The 19625-nt window shown below is 46.5% G+C and overlaps 1 protein-coding gene across 2 annotated transcripts in view; it reads left to right on the top strand.

Moving 5' to 3' along the window:
• Nurf-38 (Inorganic pyrophosphatase Nurf-38) overlaps nt 1–19625 on the top strand; it is a 66304-nt gene that overhangs the window by 21151 nt on the left and 25528 nt on the right. For both annotated transcript variants that reach the window (XM_050196564.3, XM_050196563.3), the window contains exons 5-6: nt 6226–6312; nt 10592–10718. In XM_050196564.3, the coding sequence (XP_050052521.1) occupies nt 6226–6312; nt 10592–10718 (214 nt within the window). The remainder of the gene's footprint in view (nt 1–6225; nt 6313–10591; nt 10719–19625) is intronic.

The raw sequence follows: 19625 nt of genomic DNA, 5'->3' as shown, positions 1-19625 counted from the left end.
GGGAGCATCGTGAAGTTGCTGGAGGACAGTCGAACGCAGGTGTGATGGAATGACGAGCAGAAGGTCAAGGCCGTGTGGATCAAAATTGCAGCGGTATCATGCCCCCTCCTTAAGGAGAAACATCCGGAGAGAGGCATAGCCAGGAGTTGACTCCAGACAGTCGATGAGGACTCGTAAGGAAGGATCGCGCCGTTGCTTGTTGCCGATTTGAAGCAACTGGGACACAAAGAAAACTCAAGCGATGGCGTCCGCATCAGCCGGTTCGTCGACGGGGTAGCAGGACAAACAATCAGCATCCTGGTGCAAGCGTCCCGTCTTGTATACCACGGAAAAGGTATATTCTTGCAGGCGTAACGCCCAGCGAGCGAGTCGTCCCGTGGGGTCCTTGAGCGAGGATAGCCAGCAGAGAGCTTGGTGATCAGTCCGTACAAGTATGGACGAAATTTCGCAACAGCACAAACAAGAGCGAGGCACTCACGCTCTGTGATTGAATAATTGCGCTCGGCGGGTGATAGAAGTCAGCTGGCATAGGCTATAGCGTGATCATGTCCACACTGGCGCTGTGCTAACACTGTTCCTATGCCATGACCACTGGCATCAGTTCGAACTTCCGTTGACGCAGACGGGTCAAAGTGGGCCAAAATTGGAGGCATGGTAAGGAGAATTAGTCAGCTGCGAAAAAGATGCGGCATGGTCAGGACCCCAAGAAAAAAGGGGCGTCTTTCTTCAAGAGGTCGGTAAGGGGACGTGCGATGGTCGCAAAATCTTTCACAAAGCGTCGGGAAATAAGAGCACAGCCCTACGAAACTACGAACGTCCTTGGTAGACTTCGGAACAGGAAAATTCGTAACGGCACGAATTTTGTCTGGATCGGGTCGCACCCCTCTGGCGTCTTCGAGGTGTCCAAGGACGGTGATCTGGCGGCGAGCGAAATAACATTTTCACGAGTTCAACTGGAGACCGGCGCGGTGGAACACGTCAAGAATTGCTGAAAGACGGTCTAGATGCGTGTCAAATGTGGGTGAATACACGATTACGTCGTCCAGATAGCATAAACAGGTGGACCACTGAACCCCTGAAGCAAAGAGTCCATCATTCGTTCGAAGGTGGCGGGCGCGTTACAGAGACCGAAAGGCATCACCTTGAACTGATAAAGGCCGTCAGGGGTAACAAATGCAGTCTTCTCTTGGTCCATGTCATCGACGGATATCTGCCAGTAGCCGGACCGTAGGTCGATAGAAGAAAAATAGGTGGCACCGTACAGGCAGTCTAGAGCGTCATCAATACGTGGCAAAGGGTACACGTCCTTTTTTGTGATTTTGTTCAGGTGGCGATAATCTACACAAAAGCGCCACGTTCCATTCTTTTTTTTGACAAGTACGACGGGAGATGCCCAGGGACTACAGGAAGGCTCGATAATGTCCTTTGCAAGCATCTTTTTGACTTCCTGTTGGATAACAGCTCGTTCCGACGCAGAAACACGATATGGACGTCGGTGAATAGGGTTCGCATCGCCAGTATTTATGCGATGGGTCACGACGGATGTTTGACCTAAGGGTCTATTGTCAAAGTCAAAAATGTCGCAATAGCCTTCAAGAACGTGGCAAAGAGCTTCAGCTTGAGCAGGTGTAAGGTCAGAGGAAACCATCTTCTTAATGTCGACGTCAGTACTGTGCGATGACGTCACGGTATGGGCTGAGCTGTAACGATCTTCCACTGTGAATGGCTCGACCTCATCATCCTGTGAAGCGCTAATTATAGCCAAGGAGATCCCTTGAGGAAGAACTTGCGCGGTTAGCGCAAAATTGACAAGTGGAAGGCAGGTGCGGTTGCCAGTAATTTTCAGCACAGTATGCGGCACGGTAACACCATGTGTAAGCATAACGGCCGGAATTGGTGCGGGCACGTAATTGCCGTCAGGTACAGCTGGTGAGGACAAGTCGACGTGTGTCACAGAGTGAGGCGGTAGGCGAATAAAATCCATGCAGCTCAGATGGCTTGGAGGCGGGTCCACAGGGTCAGCAAGAAGAGGCAAGTCAAGGCGAAGTGAGCCGGCTGAACAGTCAATGAGGGCAGAATGATTGGCAAGAAAATCCAGACCGAGAATGAGTTCGTGAGGGCAATGCTCGATGACGGTGAAGAGAACGACGGTGTGTCTCTCAGCAATGGTGAGTCAGGCAGGACACATGCCAACAATAGCGACAGTCCCTCCGTCGGCGACTTGTACAACTCGGTTCGGGGCAGGCGTCAGAACTTTCTTGAGCCGACGGTGAAGAGCAGCACTCAAAATGGACCCATGTGCCCCGGTGTCAATCAACGTGCACACAGGAACATTGTCGACGAGAACGTCCAAAAGATTCTTGTTCGTGGGTAAGGTGAAGCGAGGATTTCGTGCCAATGTCGTCAATGCAGCTTCACCTCCACACTGTCTAGTTTTCTGGTCGGGTGTGCGGCGAGTAGGTCGGAGAAGGAGCACGACGTGACGGCGGCGGGAGGGAGAAGGCGAGCGGGAGTAGCGGGGTCGTGTCAAAGGTGTCGCAGGGTCAGATGATGGAGCGGGCATAGAAGGGGTGAAGGAAAAGGATGCGCTAGAGGGGTGAGGGGGGTAATCAGGATAATAGCGTGTCGGAGAAGTCCTGCGGCAGTGGCGAGCGACATGTCCAATGCGTCGGCAGTTAAAACAGATCGGCTTGTCGTCCACGGTTCGCCATTCGGAGGGGTTGCGCTGTCCATAAGAGGAGTAAGAAGAGCGCGGTGGGGACGTGCATGGAGACAAAGGTTCCGAGCGTATGGAACGAATGGATTGCAGGCAGACGTTGGACAACTCTTGACGGATGATGGCTTGGATCAAGGAGATTGTCACTGGAGAATGATCAGGTAACGGGAATGAAGGGGCCGCCGGTTGTGCCGCTTCGAACTCACGACAAATGATGCGGGTCAAGTTGTCACATCGCGACGGCTGGTGGAAGAGGTCGTCACAGGATGACGTAGCAGCTGTGTTGGGAAGTCGTGTGATGTGCTGGGATACACGGTGGCTTTTAGCATGCTCGAGACGGCGGCACTCCTTGAGGATGGTATCGATGCTGGTGACGTTCGTAAACACCAGTAAATTGAAGGCGTCAGCAATGCCTTTGAGGACGTGATTGACCTTATAGTCCTCAGTCGTGTTCGGGTCAGCCTTGGCACAAAGGGCCACGACGTTGAGAATGTACGACACGTAGGACTCGGTCGACGTCTGTACACGTGTGGCTAGGGCTTTCTTGGCATGGACTTGTCGACCAAACGGATTGCCAAAAAGGTCGTGTAGCTTGTCTTTGAAGAGATCCCAGCTCGAGATCTCCTCTTCGTGAGTCTGGAACCACGCCAATGGAGCTCCGTCGAGGTAGAAAAGTACGTTGGCAAGCATAATAGTCGGATCCCACCTGTGACTGGTGCTGACACATTCGTATAAGCGAAGCCACACGTCAACATCAGGACTGCCGACTCTGTTGAAAAGACCAGGATCCCGAGGTGGGGAAACGGCGACGTAGGTCGGGGCTGCAGGCGGAGACGCTTGCGTAGATCAAGTGCCGCTAGCAGGAGCCGAAGTTGCATTGTCGCCGTTGCGACCTCTGCGAAGCTCCATGATGGGTACGGGGAACGTCCACCTCCACCAAATTAATGTTACGTGAAGCTGAAGCCGAATACTATTTACAATTTATTTACAGGGAAGCTCACGGAGGCCAAAATGGCGACGCTATATCACACGTCGTCTTCGTCCTCCTCAGTGCAGCCACACTGTGGCGGCTGTTCCGTAGCAATATTTGTCCACCCTTAGTGGAAACGTGCCGTTTAAGATAGTAGTGAAGACAAATGCCGCAATTTCCGCAGCATACCTGTCGTGTTTCTATGTCACTGGCAGCTAAGCATGCCCATCTCTGTTTCTATCCCCTCAAAGTGGACATGGCAACGTTATTGCCACAGACTTGCCGATATTAACGATATTATTCATTATTGATATGGAAGAAACTGTTTCAATGCGCGTAATGTACTCGCGAAAAGAAAAAAATCTTGTTCGGCTTGCTCTGCGGGCTGCCATTTTTGTTTTGGTGTCCCTGTTACAGTGGCAGCCGCCTGTTTATTGACCTGTTGTCATCCCGCAGCAAATGCAGGATGAAACAAATTTTTTTCCTTTCACGGGAAATTTAACCCCCCGTGATGATCGCATCCCTGAATTTGCAGCAATTTCTTTTGACAAAAAAGTGTGATCATTATGCGAGTAGGTACGGTATCTCACATACAAAAGAATGAGTGAACTTGTATATTGGCAATGCCTTCATCGTACTGCTGTGAACACAGCTTTTTTTTAAAAAAAAATTCAGTGAATAGGCTGTATCATTAAGTCACTCTAAAGAATGTACCTTCCTGTTATTCACTCATTATGCAGTGTGTTTTCGATACACTCTCTTGCATCTTTAACCCTTTGAGGGTCAATGACGTAAATATGCGGCACCGCGAACGAAGCCCAAAATGGTCGATGCCGTATATTTACGGCGCCGTCTGTACGTCTAAAAAGCGCGCCAATTTCCTAACTTTTTCTTTTCTGTCATGTGCTGCCACTATGTGGGAATATAGGGAATTTTTTTCGCGCACCTCCCTCTCTCGGTTCTTGTGGTATGGTTTATTTTAGACATGGTTTTAGAGCTAGTTTGCGCCGGCGCATTTATATTCTATTGCGCGCGGGCGGGCGGCGGTTTGGCTTTTGTTCCTTGGGCGGTTTTGGCTTCTTTCGCTTGCAAACTGATAGCTATCTCGTTACGAATCTCTCAAATGGCTACTGCTTGTTTCTCACTCGTTTAGGGCTCACAAGGGTGCGCATAGGAAGGATGCTGCCATGCATGCATGTCTGCTGCTTTTTTTTTTTTTTTTTTTGAGATTCACGAAAACTAATTGCCTCTTGTTGGCGATAAGATGAAGATTAGCAGAAGCTTGTCACACGTTTTGCTTTTTTGATGGGCACACAACCACACAGTTTCCTTGTGTGTGCACCTACGCAGTTCGATTACGCTATGGATGTATGTACATATTAGTGTAACAGCAGGAACATTTGAATCTTGCGAAATATTGCAAAATATACAGCCTTGAACTATGACAATGTACCAAATGTTCAATTCTTATAAGTTTATTTCCTTTTTTATTGTTGTTATTCATGAATGAAGAGTGCATATATACCAACGCAAAATATTTTTTTCTCACTTTACGGTCACCCTAGAAAAATTACGGGGTATTTTTTTCGGAATAAGTCCCTAAGAAGAATTGGAATCTGCAATAAAAAAAAAACGACCCTGGGCGGTCGCACATGGCGAAAAAAATTTACCCTCAAAGGGTTAAAGGGGCACTAAACAGAAAGATGATTTGTTCTGCATTAGTAAATCACCCTTCTACAATATCAGGAACATGACTCTTACCATGTGAAGATGCTTGGTAAGCCAGAAAAAAAAGTGTGAGAACGAAAACCAGGTGGTGACGCTCAAGTTCCTGCACCAGCATGCCGTAACATCATAGATTTTGACAGCGCCTGCTAAAGTGTAGTTAATTATTTTGTGGCAGAGATTGACTACATTGTGTTCTAAAGGAGTCAGACTGAACATGGCAAGTTCCTGGAACTTTTATGGAGCCTATGCGGCCCAAATACAAAAAGTACTTTGAAATCCGGGATGTCATACTGACGTATAAAGAGGGGGTTTTGGCGTGAAATTAAAGAATTTAACCTTTCACCTTCCATTTCTCTTCTAATAATCAACCTAATATATCGAAACTAACGACAACAAAGCTTTCGAAGAATGCTTTATCAGTCTAAACTGAATTAGTGTTTTGCTCTAGTGTCCCTTTAAATGTTTCCTGCTTGAAATAGAATTTACTTGCTAGTTAGCATATGTCCTATATCATTTCACTACCTGTTCAACTGTGCACTTTTATGCCTTGAATTCCAACTTTTGATGTTTTCCTACTGTAGCTGAATGTTTGATAAGTCAGTGTGCTTATTCACTTATCTGTAAAGTTGGTGTTGTGATAATATTCTTCCTTTTGCAGGTTTGTGTAATAAACCTTGTCTTGACTGATTTGGCTCGGAGACATTCACCAGGCCTGCGTCCTTATTTTTTTTAGTACAGTATCATTTAAGCACGATTTTTTTATGCTCACTAACTGCTCATTCACATTTTATCATTTGTGTATTCTTTGCAGACTTGGGAGGATCCAAGCCACACAGACAACAAGACCAACTGCAAGGGAGACAATGATCCCATTGATATCTGCGAGATCGGCTATCGGGTAAGCTGGTGAAGCTTTTGTCTTTTGCACTCTGATGCTTGCATGTGCGTATCTGGGGTATTTGGCAACAGCCATTAGGTGGCTGCACTGATTTCCAGTGCATTATAAAGCGATGTATAACTCTCAGTCACTGTACATAAAATATATTTACTACCTCTTCTCTAGCAAATCTGAATGTTATAGGAACAATTTATTGACAGGATTGAGTTAAAATTGGAATATGACATTGAATAAATGTCGTTACGTGTCATTACGCTTGCAAAATTAATTGCAATTCATGTCTCTAACATTATCATACTTGCCAACTCTTCCAAATTTTCCATAAAATGTACGAATTTCAAGCAGTCTTACAATTTTATGAATCTTGCTTGAAATTTTACGGAAAACATTTTATTTGCAAAAAAAAAGTGCAAATGTAGTAAAACTACACCCTGGTACCTTGCGCCACCACGAGAGGGCAATATGTATGCGTGGTATCATCATCGACAGCTGCAAGGTTGTAGCGACTTCTGTCGTCTACAAGGGGGGTCCCGAATCCATATCCAAAGCTCAATAGTGCCGATAGCGTCTCTGCAAACCTGTTGCCGTGCTGTTGCCTTTGTTTGCGCGGGCACGCGGATTTGGACTTCAGTCAGCTTCAGTCACTGCAGTGTTGGCCTCACCTTTTGTGTGACTAGCTGCCGCGTCAAACGCAGTGCGACTTTGGCCTGTAGCGGCTTCGCAGTGCAATGGTGGGCTACAAACTCCGACAGTACTTCCAAGTGCTTTGGAAATTGTATGCGGCAGAATTTCCGTGCTTCGTGCCGTCGAAGAAAGGGGAGAAGTTCGGATTCTGCACCACGTGTGCCTGTGATGTGAACATCTCGCATGGCGGCAAGTCTGACATCAAGGTGCGCATCGCTTCGAAAAAGCATCAGGGATATGTGCGAGCTGCGGACAGCCAGCTAAGCCTAGCAAGTTTTGTATGAAGCGACAATGACATTGGTGTGATACGTGCAGAATGCCTCTTCACAGCGTTGAACGCAACATCCCGCCGAGTGTCAGCGATCATGCCGAACCGCTTTTCCGGAAGAGGTTCCCCAAGTGTGAAGAAGTGAAATGCTACGCCTGTGAGCGAACAAAGATGACGTAAATTGTTCGGGAAATGGCCGCCAATGCTGAGACTCGTTTGCTGAATGCCCTAAAACAGCAAGTATTTTCGATCGCTTTGGATGGCAGTAACAATAGGGATACGCAGCTTTACCCTATTGTTGCGACATATTTCGTTAAAGAACCGAGTAGAGTCAAAAGCCGCCTTCTTTGCCTCGGGACAATCCAAGGGGTAGCGACGGGTCACAAGATTGCTAATTTCGTTCTGGACGAGATGAAGTCTCAGAATTTGCCTGTTGGAAACCTGTTGGCTATGTGTTCCGACAATGCCGATGTCATGATCGGCAAGAAAAACAGTGTTTCTACTGTATTGAGAGAGGCTCAACCAGATTTGATAGGGGTTGGTTGCCCGTGCAATCTCACCAACTTGGTCGCCCAAAAAGGAGCTCCATGTCTTCCTGTAAAGGTTCATGAGTACTGAAATTCAGGCTGAAGTGAATATAGCAGGCACATACCCAGGATTTTTTTTTTCAGGGTGGGCCCAACTCAAGGTAACATTTCTATGCGAATGAGGGGGGGAGGTACCTTTACTAGTACAAATATGAATAATGCCCACCATTCGCCATAAAGACGTGTAAACCCGCAAAAGAGAAATGAAATAAGGTATATCTCACAGGTACGCCGATGAGATACAGATTTGGCAAACAAGGAACCGCATCAAATGGACTCGCACGTGAAAGAAGCACAGGAAGAACACTGCCTAGAACAAGTAAACAAGTAAAAGTGTAAAATAAACATTTCTAGCAGCGTTTTTTTAATTAGCTCTGTAAGAAATATAGAGAAATATATTTGCAGAACAATCACATTTCTTTTGTATTCCTTGTTTACTGCTCACCAATTGAAGTGCCAAAACTGACTCGTGTTGTTATTTGGGAAGTTGGGTAACGATGCGTGGTCACCAGTCCTGTACAACCGCGTACAGCGCAGGACGCTGCAGTTCTAGGCGTACTGCGCCCGCCGCGGAAGGTTAAAAAAACACCCACATTAGCACAGCAGAGAAGTGGCTACATCAGACGGCTTGATTGATAACTGTACAAGCATCATTCAAAACGCACGGAAATATTCTCCACTTCTGGCGGTGTTTTCATTACTTCCTTTTTAAATAAAAAGATGTTGATCCATAAATAATTTAACAGACAATGGTTAAATTTGTTAATTTCTGCTTTTCCTTCATGTTTGGCTGTTGCCTTGGCTCTCTCCTTTTGTAGATCATTTAATTTCTCAACTCCTTGCGACTCTTGTTTCCAGTTGCCAATTTTGCATGAAAAGTGCTGTACAATTAAGGAAAATCCAGACAGATAACAGGTGACAGTCATATTGTTTATGGGTTTAACGATTGTTGCAGGGCTTGAGGATGGACGCTGTTTTCATCATATTATTTTCCACCTTATCTAACCCATATCGTGGGTATATGGTTCCGACGATCTGCCAGCGTCACGGCGAGCCGTCACTTGAGGAAATAATGAAGCAAAAGGAAAAGTTAAACGCAGCTGACGTTTTCTCCGACCACAACTCGTTCCACGAACATGCAAACCAGCCGACTACAAACCGAATCCCTTTCCTGGTCCCTGGATCAGTCTAAACAAAGATGGTTGGACTAACGAAGCAACAGTGCTTCGCATTGTCGTTGAATAGGTGTTGACAACTGAACGCAACTCGACTTAATCGCGCGGGCGCCGAATCGATGAAAAAACTGGCCTTCACACCCCAGGAGTTGCCGATAACTACCGCCATCCAAAAGGAGTGAAAAAAATTTGCCATTCCACTCTGAAGATGGAATGGCAGCAAAGCTGACGACAGTCAAAGCTCTGAAACGAAAAGCAAAGGGCTTCACCTCCGCCGTGGGTCGGCCCCAAGGTAGTGTGCAATGCCGGGCCGACCTGCGGTGGAGGTGACGCAGGAGTTAACCAAATGACTGACCACCACAGACCGGGCCGCGGACCGGTCACGTGGGGTCGACCATGCTTGGCCCTGCTCGTGACAGCATCCACACAGTGGGCCCGAAGAGCAGACAACAGCACGGCCCGGTAGAGATACTCTCGACCCCGCAGCTCCGCGAACTCGTTGCAATGCACTGCTTCCGAGATTAACATGACGGATGCTGCGATGGGGGGGGGGACATCTCCTTGCAAATCTTGATCCACAGAAATTCTTTTTTTGGACATCTTGAGAAGTCATCCCAGATGCTGTCCCACAAAGTAGGAAATTGTTGGACCTAGGCCAAAAAGTGAAATGTGGCGTCATCTGACCACGATGCATAGTTGCAGCAGCTTGTGAAAAACCAACTTGTAGCCGTGCTGCGGCTTGTGTGTATGGTGGCGCTGCTGATTTGGCTGCGAAAACGACCAGTGTTGCACTGTTGCTAGACCTGGTAACTGAAAAGACCCTAATATGTCTGCGGGCTGCCGCCAGAAAAAATGCACTCGCATTTCACGTGGACCCGGCACAGCCCTGACAGACCAGAAGTAAATGTGACGTGTCGCCGGGTCTGCGGACCAAAACAGGTCCGTGCTCCGTCTTCTAGATACACCTTAAGCAGTCCCCTACGTGGGCCGATCCTGAAGATAGTGCAATACCGGGCCCACCCGCGGCGGAGGTGACGCAGGCGTTAAGCACTCCCCATACATGGGCCCATCCCTATGATCCCGAAGGGCGCGTTACAGGTTCCTGAGCCCACAGAGGTATGTGCCATTGAGCTTGGACCCCTTTTGCACTGTCACCAGGATCTGCCCACGCAGTTATTTTTTCTCTTGACTGAAGCTGAAAAAACTACGTAAAGTTAGTCATATACAGCTTTCGTTGTAAAAGTCAGCAGAATGTTGACCGCCAAATAGATTGATTTGTCGGAGCGTTAGGAATGTGTGTGAGAAGTGGTGGCGTGGGTGGGAAGGGGGGGGGGGGTGCATGCCGCTTAATTTCAAGGGGGGGGGCCCTGGGCCCCCTTCTGGCTACGTGCCTGGAATGTAGGATATTTGCACAAGCCTAATAAATAGAACTGATGCCAATATACTGTATATTCAGTAGACTGTTTGCATGAAATTATGTAATGGTTGTGTAAATGTTAGCGTAGATTTCATTATATTGTGTATAAACTAATTCATTTGGTTCATGACGTCCTCCTCTGTTCCAGGTGGCCAAGCGAGGCGAGGTAATTCAAGTGAAGGTCCTTGGTGTCGTGGCACTCGTAGACGAAGGGGAAACTGACTGGAAGCTGCTTGCTATTGATGTCAAAGATCCCCTGGCCAAGGAGCTAAATGGTGCGTGAGAACTGTTTTACGTTTTTCTGCAGCACTGTAGAGGTGCTTACACTAGTACTGTATAGCTATTTTCTGCTATTATTCGAACCACAAAGATAATGAAGTTGCATCTGATGCTGAATAGCTTTGTTATACCGAATAAAGTAGAAGCTCTTTCATACAATCCCATTCCGTATGATTTTCTGGCGCCAACGTTCGTGATTGAAAACACAAGAAATGACCCATTGCAGTTACACTTCTTTTGTATGGTTAATATGTTTTTGGAAAAAATGATTTTTCGGCAGTAATGATCAGTACTTTGCCAAACTGCGATCGTATGATATGTTTTCTGGCTGCTAGATCCCATGTGAACAAGAAAAGGTATGAAGCACTCAGTCACATGAAAATGCCATCATGCACTAGGTTTCCTCTTCCAGTACCAGCAAATTTCTCGCGGTTGTCGCACATTGCATTTACAGCTATCATCGCCTGCCATATTGCTATGTTCACCTATCTGTTTCATAGCGTGTGTGGCCTAGTGCACTTGAAAGCATACTGCAGGCCGTTCATACGTTTTTCACCGGACCGGGGAAAAAAAACGTAACAGCCGGGAAAACGCAACAGTGAGGAAAGCTCCGAAAATGAAAAAAAAAGTGCAGCTTCAACTATAGACAATTTATTTCCACAGAGTGCGCTTAGGACTTAAAAAAAGTCTAGAATGGTGGCTTGCCATTTCTTTCGCTCGCTAGAAATCGCCACACGTTTCTCAATAGCCTGGAAGGCCGCATTGCTGTCAGCATCGCTGTGAGGTGCGACGTACCTGCGGAGGAGGTCCATAGCCGCGACGGCTTCTCCAAAGCTAGGATTTGGCAACTCCCCGGCATCATGCGGCTCGTGCTCTGCGTCGTCACCACGCCACGGCAATGGCAACGGACGAAGGAATATCCGCGGGAAATTTTGCCCTCTTTGGCGTAATCATGGTAACGATTGTTTAGTATTGCTGCGGAGCGCGCGCGTCCGAGCAGCCCGGTTGCGCGCAGCGCGGCGTGGGAGAAATGTAAACAAGAGAGGAGAGCTGGCCCGATAGGCGGAGCAACGACACGAGCAACGCCAACTTCCGGTCCACTTTAGCTTCACAAAGAGTGACGTCAGGGCCTCTCCAGAGTTTCCTTCCTCCGTGAGTCGACCCGTCCAACCACCATGCGGTGACCGTAATCACAGTGATGATAGTGAGAGCATTTCTCACGAATGGCCGCCTAGTGGCCGCCTCTCGAACTGGCGTGCGGCTTTTTGCAGCCAGTTCCATTGCCAAGCCCGGCCAAGCTCGGTCAAAACTCGTCAAAAGCCAAAATGGCGGTTGGAGTGCGTTGCCTACTTTAGCGCAGGCGGGTTCGGGTTGCGACGCATCATGCGGGAACGTTTTCACAGCTACTACGTAACAGCGGGGTTCCTTATACATTGGATCCTATGGAAGCTATGCCGGGACCGGATGAAAACGACGTAGCAGCCGGGAAAACGCAGCAGTGAGGAACGTAACAGTGGGGTTCTACTGTAGTATCACCCCATGCAGTCAGACCCGCATATATCGAACTCGGTAAAAAAGTGGAATTAGTTCGATATATCGTGTAATTCAGTATAGAACGTTTAAAGAAATTTACAATGTACAAAATGCACCTCATTAAGAAGTGTTCTTTACTTTCTAAATACATGTACCACGGGCATATTAGCGTGAGAAATAGTCACCGATCTTCTTTTGCTTTTTCACTTTGAAAGCATTTCTTAGGATACACTTTTCAACGTTGTTGAGTGACTGGGAACAGCTGAGCACACAGCCTTCTATGGATGCGCAGTGGTGGCGAACAACACTCAGCACATGAAGTGCGTCGGAACACGTGGGCAGGTCGAAACTCGTTGGGTCCTTGGTGTCACTGTCGTCGGCGAGATCCTAAGCCAGATCGGAAACAATGTCTTCATCAGCGAGCTCTCCGGTAGTCGCAACATTTTCAATAACAGAGGCAAAGTCTGTAGCCATAGTCTTATCACAAACGGCACCCCGAAACTTGGACAGCTGTCTTAATAAATCGTCAAGTTCCTCGAGTGGTTCATCGATGCCGAGGGGTTCAACGAAATTTTTAGATGAGCTGGCGCCAGCCTCGCAGGAAACACCGAGTCCACAATGACGGAAACAATTTAGAATCATTTCTTTTTTGACGTCGTTCCACAACGCATTCAACATCGTTATTGCACCCAGGAGGTCAATTTTCAACTCTCGGCCAGTGCAAAGATTTAGCAATAGCCGTTGCACAAGGCACTTTCTGTAGCCCGCCTTCAGTGCACAAATGACACCTTGGTCTAAAGGCTGCAGCACCGACGTTGTGTTCGGTGGCAGGAAGCGAAGCTCAATGTTGCTGATGCTGACCTTACAATGGTGAGCAGAACAATTATCAATGAGTAAGCAGACCTTTCTGCCTTTGCTTACCAGGTTGTCGTCCCAGGACTTCAGCCACTTTACAAAAAGTTGGCTTGTCATCCAAGCTTTTCCGTTGGATCTGTAGGTCACTGGGACAGAGAGTGCATCCTTTAGGCACCGCGACGATTTGCTTTTTCCAATCACGAGTGGTCGAAGCTTGGTTGATCCATCAATGTTGGTGGCGAGCAACATTGACCAATATTCAAGCTTTGTTAAGGGGGGACGCGGGTTTTAAAAACCGAAAATCGCGGGAAAAAAAATGGATTTTTCGGAACTACTTGTTTCGGCATCTGTAATGCCTAATCTACACTGTATCAAAACGATATGCCCCAAAACGCACCCTAAGTGCCCTAAAAAAATTTTGTCAGCACGGATGGCGAGAAACGACTCCAAAATCGTGCAGAAACACTGGAGTTCACATAGCTATTTCTCGTCTTTCCCGGCGCTGAGTGCCGCCATCTTGGTATCGTTCGAAAGCTCAAAGTTCTGCCTTTCAGTTCCTCGCATCTTCGCCGACAATGGCGGCATAGAAAAAGCGCAAATGTAAAGCAATCAGGGGCCGGCGTGACGAAGCTCGCGATGCACGTGGCCCTCCTATTGGCTCAGTGCGCCAATGCACTGAGAGGTGCCTTCTGATTGGCTGTTGCTATGGCAACTAGGCCTAGCAGTCAAGCTTGTCTGCTATACCTGGCAGTGGGTCTCTTCGAAAACAGCTGATACACCATTTTTTTGTTCATCATATTACGAATGTAAGCAGCAAATCGACCCTCACTAAAAAAAAAAGTTTCAAACTGAACATGCGTGCACGAAAAGCGAAGTGCAAGTCATCTCTGCTTCCTACGGCAAGAAGGAGGAGGTGGTTATCCCAAGGTTCAGACAAGGCGACAAGATCGCGCCGGAGATAAGTCACTGCGTGGCGCAGTCTCATCGACAATAACACAGCAGCGAACCTAACTATTGCCCTCTATCACCGCTTGTAGGTTTACTTTGGAGACCGCAGACGATATGCCCGATGCCTACCGTATTTACTCAATTCTAATGCGCCCTCGATTGTAACATGCACCCGTTTTCCGTGACCAAAAAAATTCAGTGTAGGGCTAAATACAAAAAATTCTATAGGGCTAACTGCATCGCCCATACTTTGAGCAGATCGGTCATCACAGGCCGCTGTGCCGCTCGCTGCTCTTGCACATATACCGCAAGCAGCTCTTCCATTTCGGCGAAGTGGCCCTGCCTTTGTCCACTGAAACGCTTCCTTGTTGCTTTGCTGGTGAAAATATTCTCCTTCTGTTTGCGCCAGTCCCGCACGCAAGTTTCGGGAACTCCGAACGCCTGTAATGTGGCCCGATTTCCATCCGTCTCTGCGCACATGATAACCTTTCCTTTTAAATGCAGCATTATGGTGGACTCGGCGTGTCTTCGCAGTTGGCGCTTCCATGCTGATTGAATAAATGCAGAAAACGGGAAGACGGGCGGTAGACTACGTTACACCAGCGCCTGGTTTCATGTACAACGGGGAGGTATGCACATGGAGGAAGCTACGGCAGCAAGGCTAGAAGCGCATGCGAGGCGGCCATTTTCCTAATGTCGATGGCGATACGGTAGCGCGGATTTAGGGTTGTACTCAATTCTAACGCGCATGCAATTTTTGGACCAGTTTTATCGGAAAAAAAGCGCGTGTTAGATTCGAGTAAATACGGTACAGTAGAATCTCGTTACAACGAACTTCGCGGGACCGCCAAATTTAATTTGTTAATTTGTGTTATCCTAGTACTGAAAAACCAATATTTTCATGTCAATAATGTAACACAACAATGAAAATCACATACCTTTGCAGCAGATGCGCGTGTTCGTACGTAAATAATAAACGAGAACGCTGGGCACAGTTTAACTACAATTTATTGCTTGAAGAAGTCTGTAATCTTCTTCTGGTGAGTAGACAGCAAGCGCTGCAGGATGAACGCCTCCACATCCTTGACCTTCCTCTGATCATCATTGGGGACATGTTTACAGCGTCCGAGGAATGATCGTGTCTTTTCTAGAAAAACTAAAACATCCGAGCTGGAAACAGTCTCTTCCTCTTCGTGGATTGACCCAGTGTCGGCATCGTCTTCGTCACTACTGCAATCTTCTTGCTCACGCACTTTATTCACAATGTCTTCGTTGGTGAGTTCCACGGATGTAGCCGCCGCGCTGTAGCTGTCAATGTAATCATCGAAGGTCACCGTGGTGTCGACGGGGAGCTTCTCGGTAAGCTCATTCCACAGTTCTGGGTTGAGCTCCTCTGTGTCCTCGCAGTCTTGTGGCGTAGGTGGAGCTTTTAAAGGCCTGCCTTTCGCCAGCAGTTGCTGATCGTGCTTGCCTTCACGTTCCACCACGACCCTGTAAGCATTTCTGCAGCTTGACGGATGTTTACCTGTGTGGGCAGCTTCAGTGGAATATTGATCAGGAGGCGCTGCACAAGACGCTTCCGAAATTCAGCCTTCACACATCTGATGATGCCATGATCCAAAGGTTGGAGCAAAGAAGTACAATTCGAGGGCATAAATTCAAGTTGCACAGTGCTCAATCGCACGTTCACGATATGCGCCGAGCAATTGTCAATGATGAGGAGAATTTTTCTGTCTTTCTTCTTCATTGTGTCATCAAGCTGCAGCAGCCACCGAGTGAACAATTCTCGCGTCATCATCATCATCATTTATTGGACCCTTAAGGACCCTTTACAGGGTATTACATAAGGGGGGGGAGTCATAGATATACATAAGTCAAAGATGTTACATCAAGAATGAATTGAAATAACGCAGGTTAAGTAATGCAGCAAAACAAAATAGGAGTACAGGCGACTTCAAATGCAACAACACTTGGAATGAAAAGAGAAATCGTTCAATTGTAGTTTCCAAAATGTGAAAGCAACCGCTCTTTACATTCTTCAGTATCATGCTCCCTGGCAATCGCATCTGGGAGTGCATTCCATTCCTGGATTGCTGTGGGTAAAAATGATTTATTGAAGGCAGAAGTTGATCCATACAGGCGCTGTAAACTGAGTGAATTGAACAGGCGTCGTGACAAACGTGCTGGTGGTAGAAGGAGTGGTTCGCGCAGATGTTGAAAATGGTAGTACAACTTGTGGAATAAGCATAGACGTGCTATCTTGCGTCTATTTTGTGGCTTGGTAGTCGCAAGGCAACGAGACAATATTTTTCAAGCAGTATGGCTTAGCAGACTTGCCAACAACTAGCGGCTTGAGTTTTTCCGTGCCTGTGGAGTTGCAGCAGAACAGAACCGATACGCGGAGACGTGATTTCTTTCCACCCTTGCACCTGTCACCTTTGAAGTTCATTGTTTTATCAGGCAACAACTGATAAAAGAATGCAGTTTCATCAACGTTAAAAACGTCGTCTGGAGAGAAAGAGTCGATGGTCTCTTGAAAGCGCTCATTCCACCAGGCAACCGCACTCTCGGCGTCTGCTGCCTTTTCTTCGCCACAAGCAACCTGCCACGCAATGCCATTCCTTTGCCGGAAGCGGTAAAGCCATCCGGCACTTGCATCGAAACCGGAGATGTCCAAGGTGGCCGCGAGTTGTAGCGCCTTCTCTTGAATAATCGGGCCTGACAAGGGCACATCATTTTGTCTGGCATCATTAAACCATGTGAGGACTGCGTTGTCAACGTTCTGGTAGTTGCCAAGTCGCAAGCATTTTCTTGAGGGAGCCAGCTGTGACTCTCGATGCAATTTCATGATCTTTTACCGATCCTTGATCATCGTTGCCATTGTTGACGCTCCCTGCACGGGTCGACTTGCTTTCTTCCAGCATTCAGCTGCATCAAAATGTCCACTTTTTCTGTGAGCGAAAACTGGCATCACTTTTTAACGCGGGGGCCAGGAGAACTCATTGTCAGCAAAGTGAACACACAACACAATCACAGCACCAATAACTTCGCAGCTCCTGCCGATCGTTATCAACGTGGTGACGCTAGGCGTACGATGTAGTAGGAGAGTCCGAACATGACCATATGCGACGCTCACGCTGATGGCGATGCTGCTGGGGCTGTACCCGTTGAAACGGGTTCCCCAGCGCATGGCTGCTGCTGCTGTGGATGATGATGATAGCTGTAAGCCTCGGGGATTTGGTACCGAAACTTCAACGGAACTTTGTAATAACGAAGCATCTTGGTGATTACGGGATTAAATTATGTACGTTATTCTGAAATATTCGGTAATCTGAAATTCGTAGTACTGAAAGTTTTTTACATTGAAAATATAGGCATTTTGGCGGGGATTTCAATAAGATCGTAAATCTGAAAAGTTCGTTAATGTGGTGTTCATAGTAACAAGATTTTACTGTATTCCCGTGCCTCTTGCGCGTACACGGGTTCGTGCTGGGGCATTCCAGATTCTGTTAGGAGCCTATATGTGTGCCTAATGTCTACATCAGCGGAAAAATTTTGCGTTGTTAATTATGTTGTAATTATTATTTCCCAGTTCTGAAGCTTGAAATTTATATTTTCCTAGTTTTTTTTCTAGCTTTTAGTTTTTCTTAAGTATAACTTTTTCAAAGTGTCAAATGTTGGGATCAGTACTATGCCCCTTTTACTCATTCAGTTATCGTCATTCTTTTTTACCCTGAATGCAGGTGAGTCGGAGAGTGCACAAAAACTATCATATAGTGTCTTAGGACACTGAAATATTTTGAAATCCTGTAGAAATCACGAACAAGAATTTACATTTGTAAAGCTGCATGCAACTTTAGAATTTCATAACTTTGGCTGAAGTACAGATACAAACATCCAAGTACTAACTTGCAGTATTTGAACATCCATGAACGTACTTGATTACTTTTAGCTATCCTGTTGCATTATATTTTTTGCAAGTCACATGCCAAATTTTTAAGACAAGAAAAATTGTAACTACTTTTCTTATTGACTTTAGAAAAAAACTTAATTGCATATTTGTAAGCAGCACACAAGATTAGATGTGTCCTGAAAGTTTCGCGTTTCAAAACATTGCATGAATACAAAACCAACCAATCATGAGGCTGGCATTCCGTTTAAGCAGCAGTTCCATTTAAGGGGCGACGCTTGAAAGTGAAAACTTGAAAGTGTCTTCCTGGATGTGTTCTTCTGTCAAGTGCCTTTGCCTTATGAATCTATTTCAGTAAATTTGGTGTTCTTGTGCTCAGCAACGCCTGGGCAACATGCTAGAGCCTAAAAGTTTTCCATATGTTTAATAGACAAAAGAGGAAGTGGCAGTAAAACTTTAAATGCAATTTTCTCTACTTTGTTTATTTCCGTCAAGTGCTTTTGCCTTACGGAAGTTTTAATAATGTTTGCATCAACTGATTTCAGGGAACTAGGTATCATTTTTTTAGTAATATCACAGCTACATCCTAAAGCTTTCAATTTTTTCTGAGATGTGGTAGATTATTAATTAGATCAAATGTAGGCTAATTACTGCCACATTGTTTATTCTTCCCAACTTTGGTATTTATTTGTGCTAATCACGATTACTTTATTGCTATTTGCTTAGCTTTAGGATGTGCAGTGGGCCTTTGGAAACGCCTGCATATTCTTAAGAACACTTTATTTTAATGAGAAATTACTACAAAGGCCCGTAAGAAATAACCCAATTAGGACTATTATATTCTGTCATATCTTTTCTTCTAAGTGAGATATTTGAAATCTAAATACATATTTGAAATCGGCATTCTACAGTATATCTATACACAAAATTTAAGCAACATATGTTGAAAAATAAAAAATGTTTTATGACCCTCATCTCCCCTTTCCCGCTGTGGGACATGTCATCACGACACGCCAGCGTTTTGTTCGGGAGCATTTGCCAGAACAAAGCCGTCTCATCGGCTTTAAATGTATCACTGGGATGGTATCTTGTCGTGATGTTGCTCCAATTTTCTTCAATCCATTTGTTCACACTCCTGACGTCCACCGCGCAGCTTTCACTGGTGACAGCCCAGCTGACAATGCTGCGGTGCTCTTTGAAACGTTGCAGCCAACCTGAACTGCCTTTGAAGTCAAGTCTGTTGAGAAAGAAAGCATGATCCTTTGCTTTCTGCTCAATTATGGGGTCAGAAACAGGGATGTTTCGCGACCTAAAATCAAGGAATCACTTATACACTGCTGCCTCCACGCCTTCATATGCAGCCGTGCGTACTCGTCGGGGGCCGGTAGCACCAGGCCTCTTGTCCACCTTTGCCCTAATGTTGGCTTTATTTCTTGATAGCGTACTCAACGTGCTTCTTGGGATGTTGTACGCTGCGGCGACATTCGACTTCTTTTCTCCGTGTTCAACTCTTCCGATAATCTCTATCTTTGCGGATATGCTCAAATTCTGCTGTTTGACGGCAGCCATCTCTTAAAAGAGCGGACGAGCACTGCATTCTGAGGATGTGACAATGCACACAATCTTGCAACTGAACCAACTGAACACTGAGGCAGTT

This window comes from Dermacentor andersoni, chromosome 1 (assembly GCF_023375885.2).
Source record: "Dermacentor andersoni chromosome 1, qqDerAnde1_hic_scaffold, whole genome shotgun sequence".
In the NCBI taxonomy this organism is placed as follows: domain Eukaryota; kingdom Metazoa; phylum Arthropoda; class Arachnida; order Ixodida; family Ixodidae; genus Dermacentor; species Dermacentor andersoni.
The sequence above is the reverse complement of the archived record's forward strand: the minus strand, read 5'-3'. Positions and strand labels throughout refer to the sequence as shown.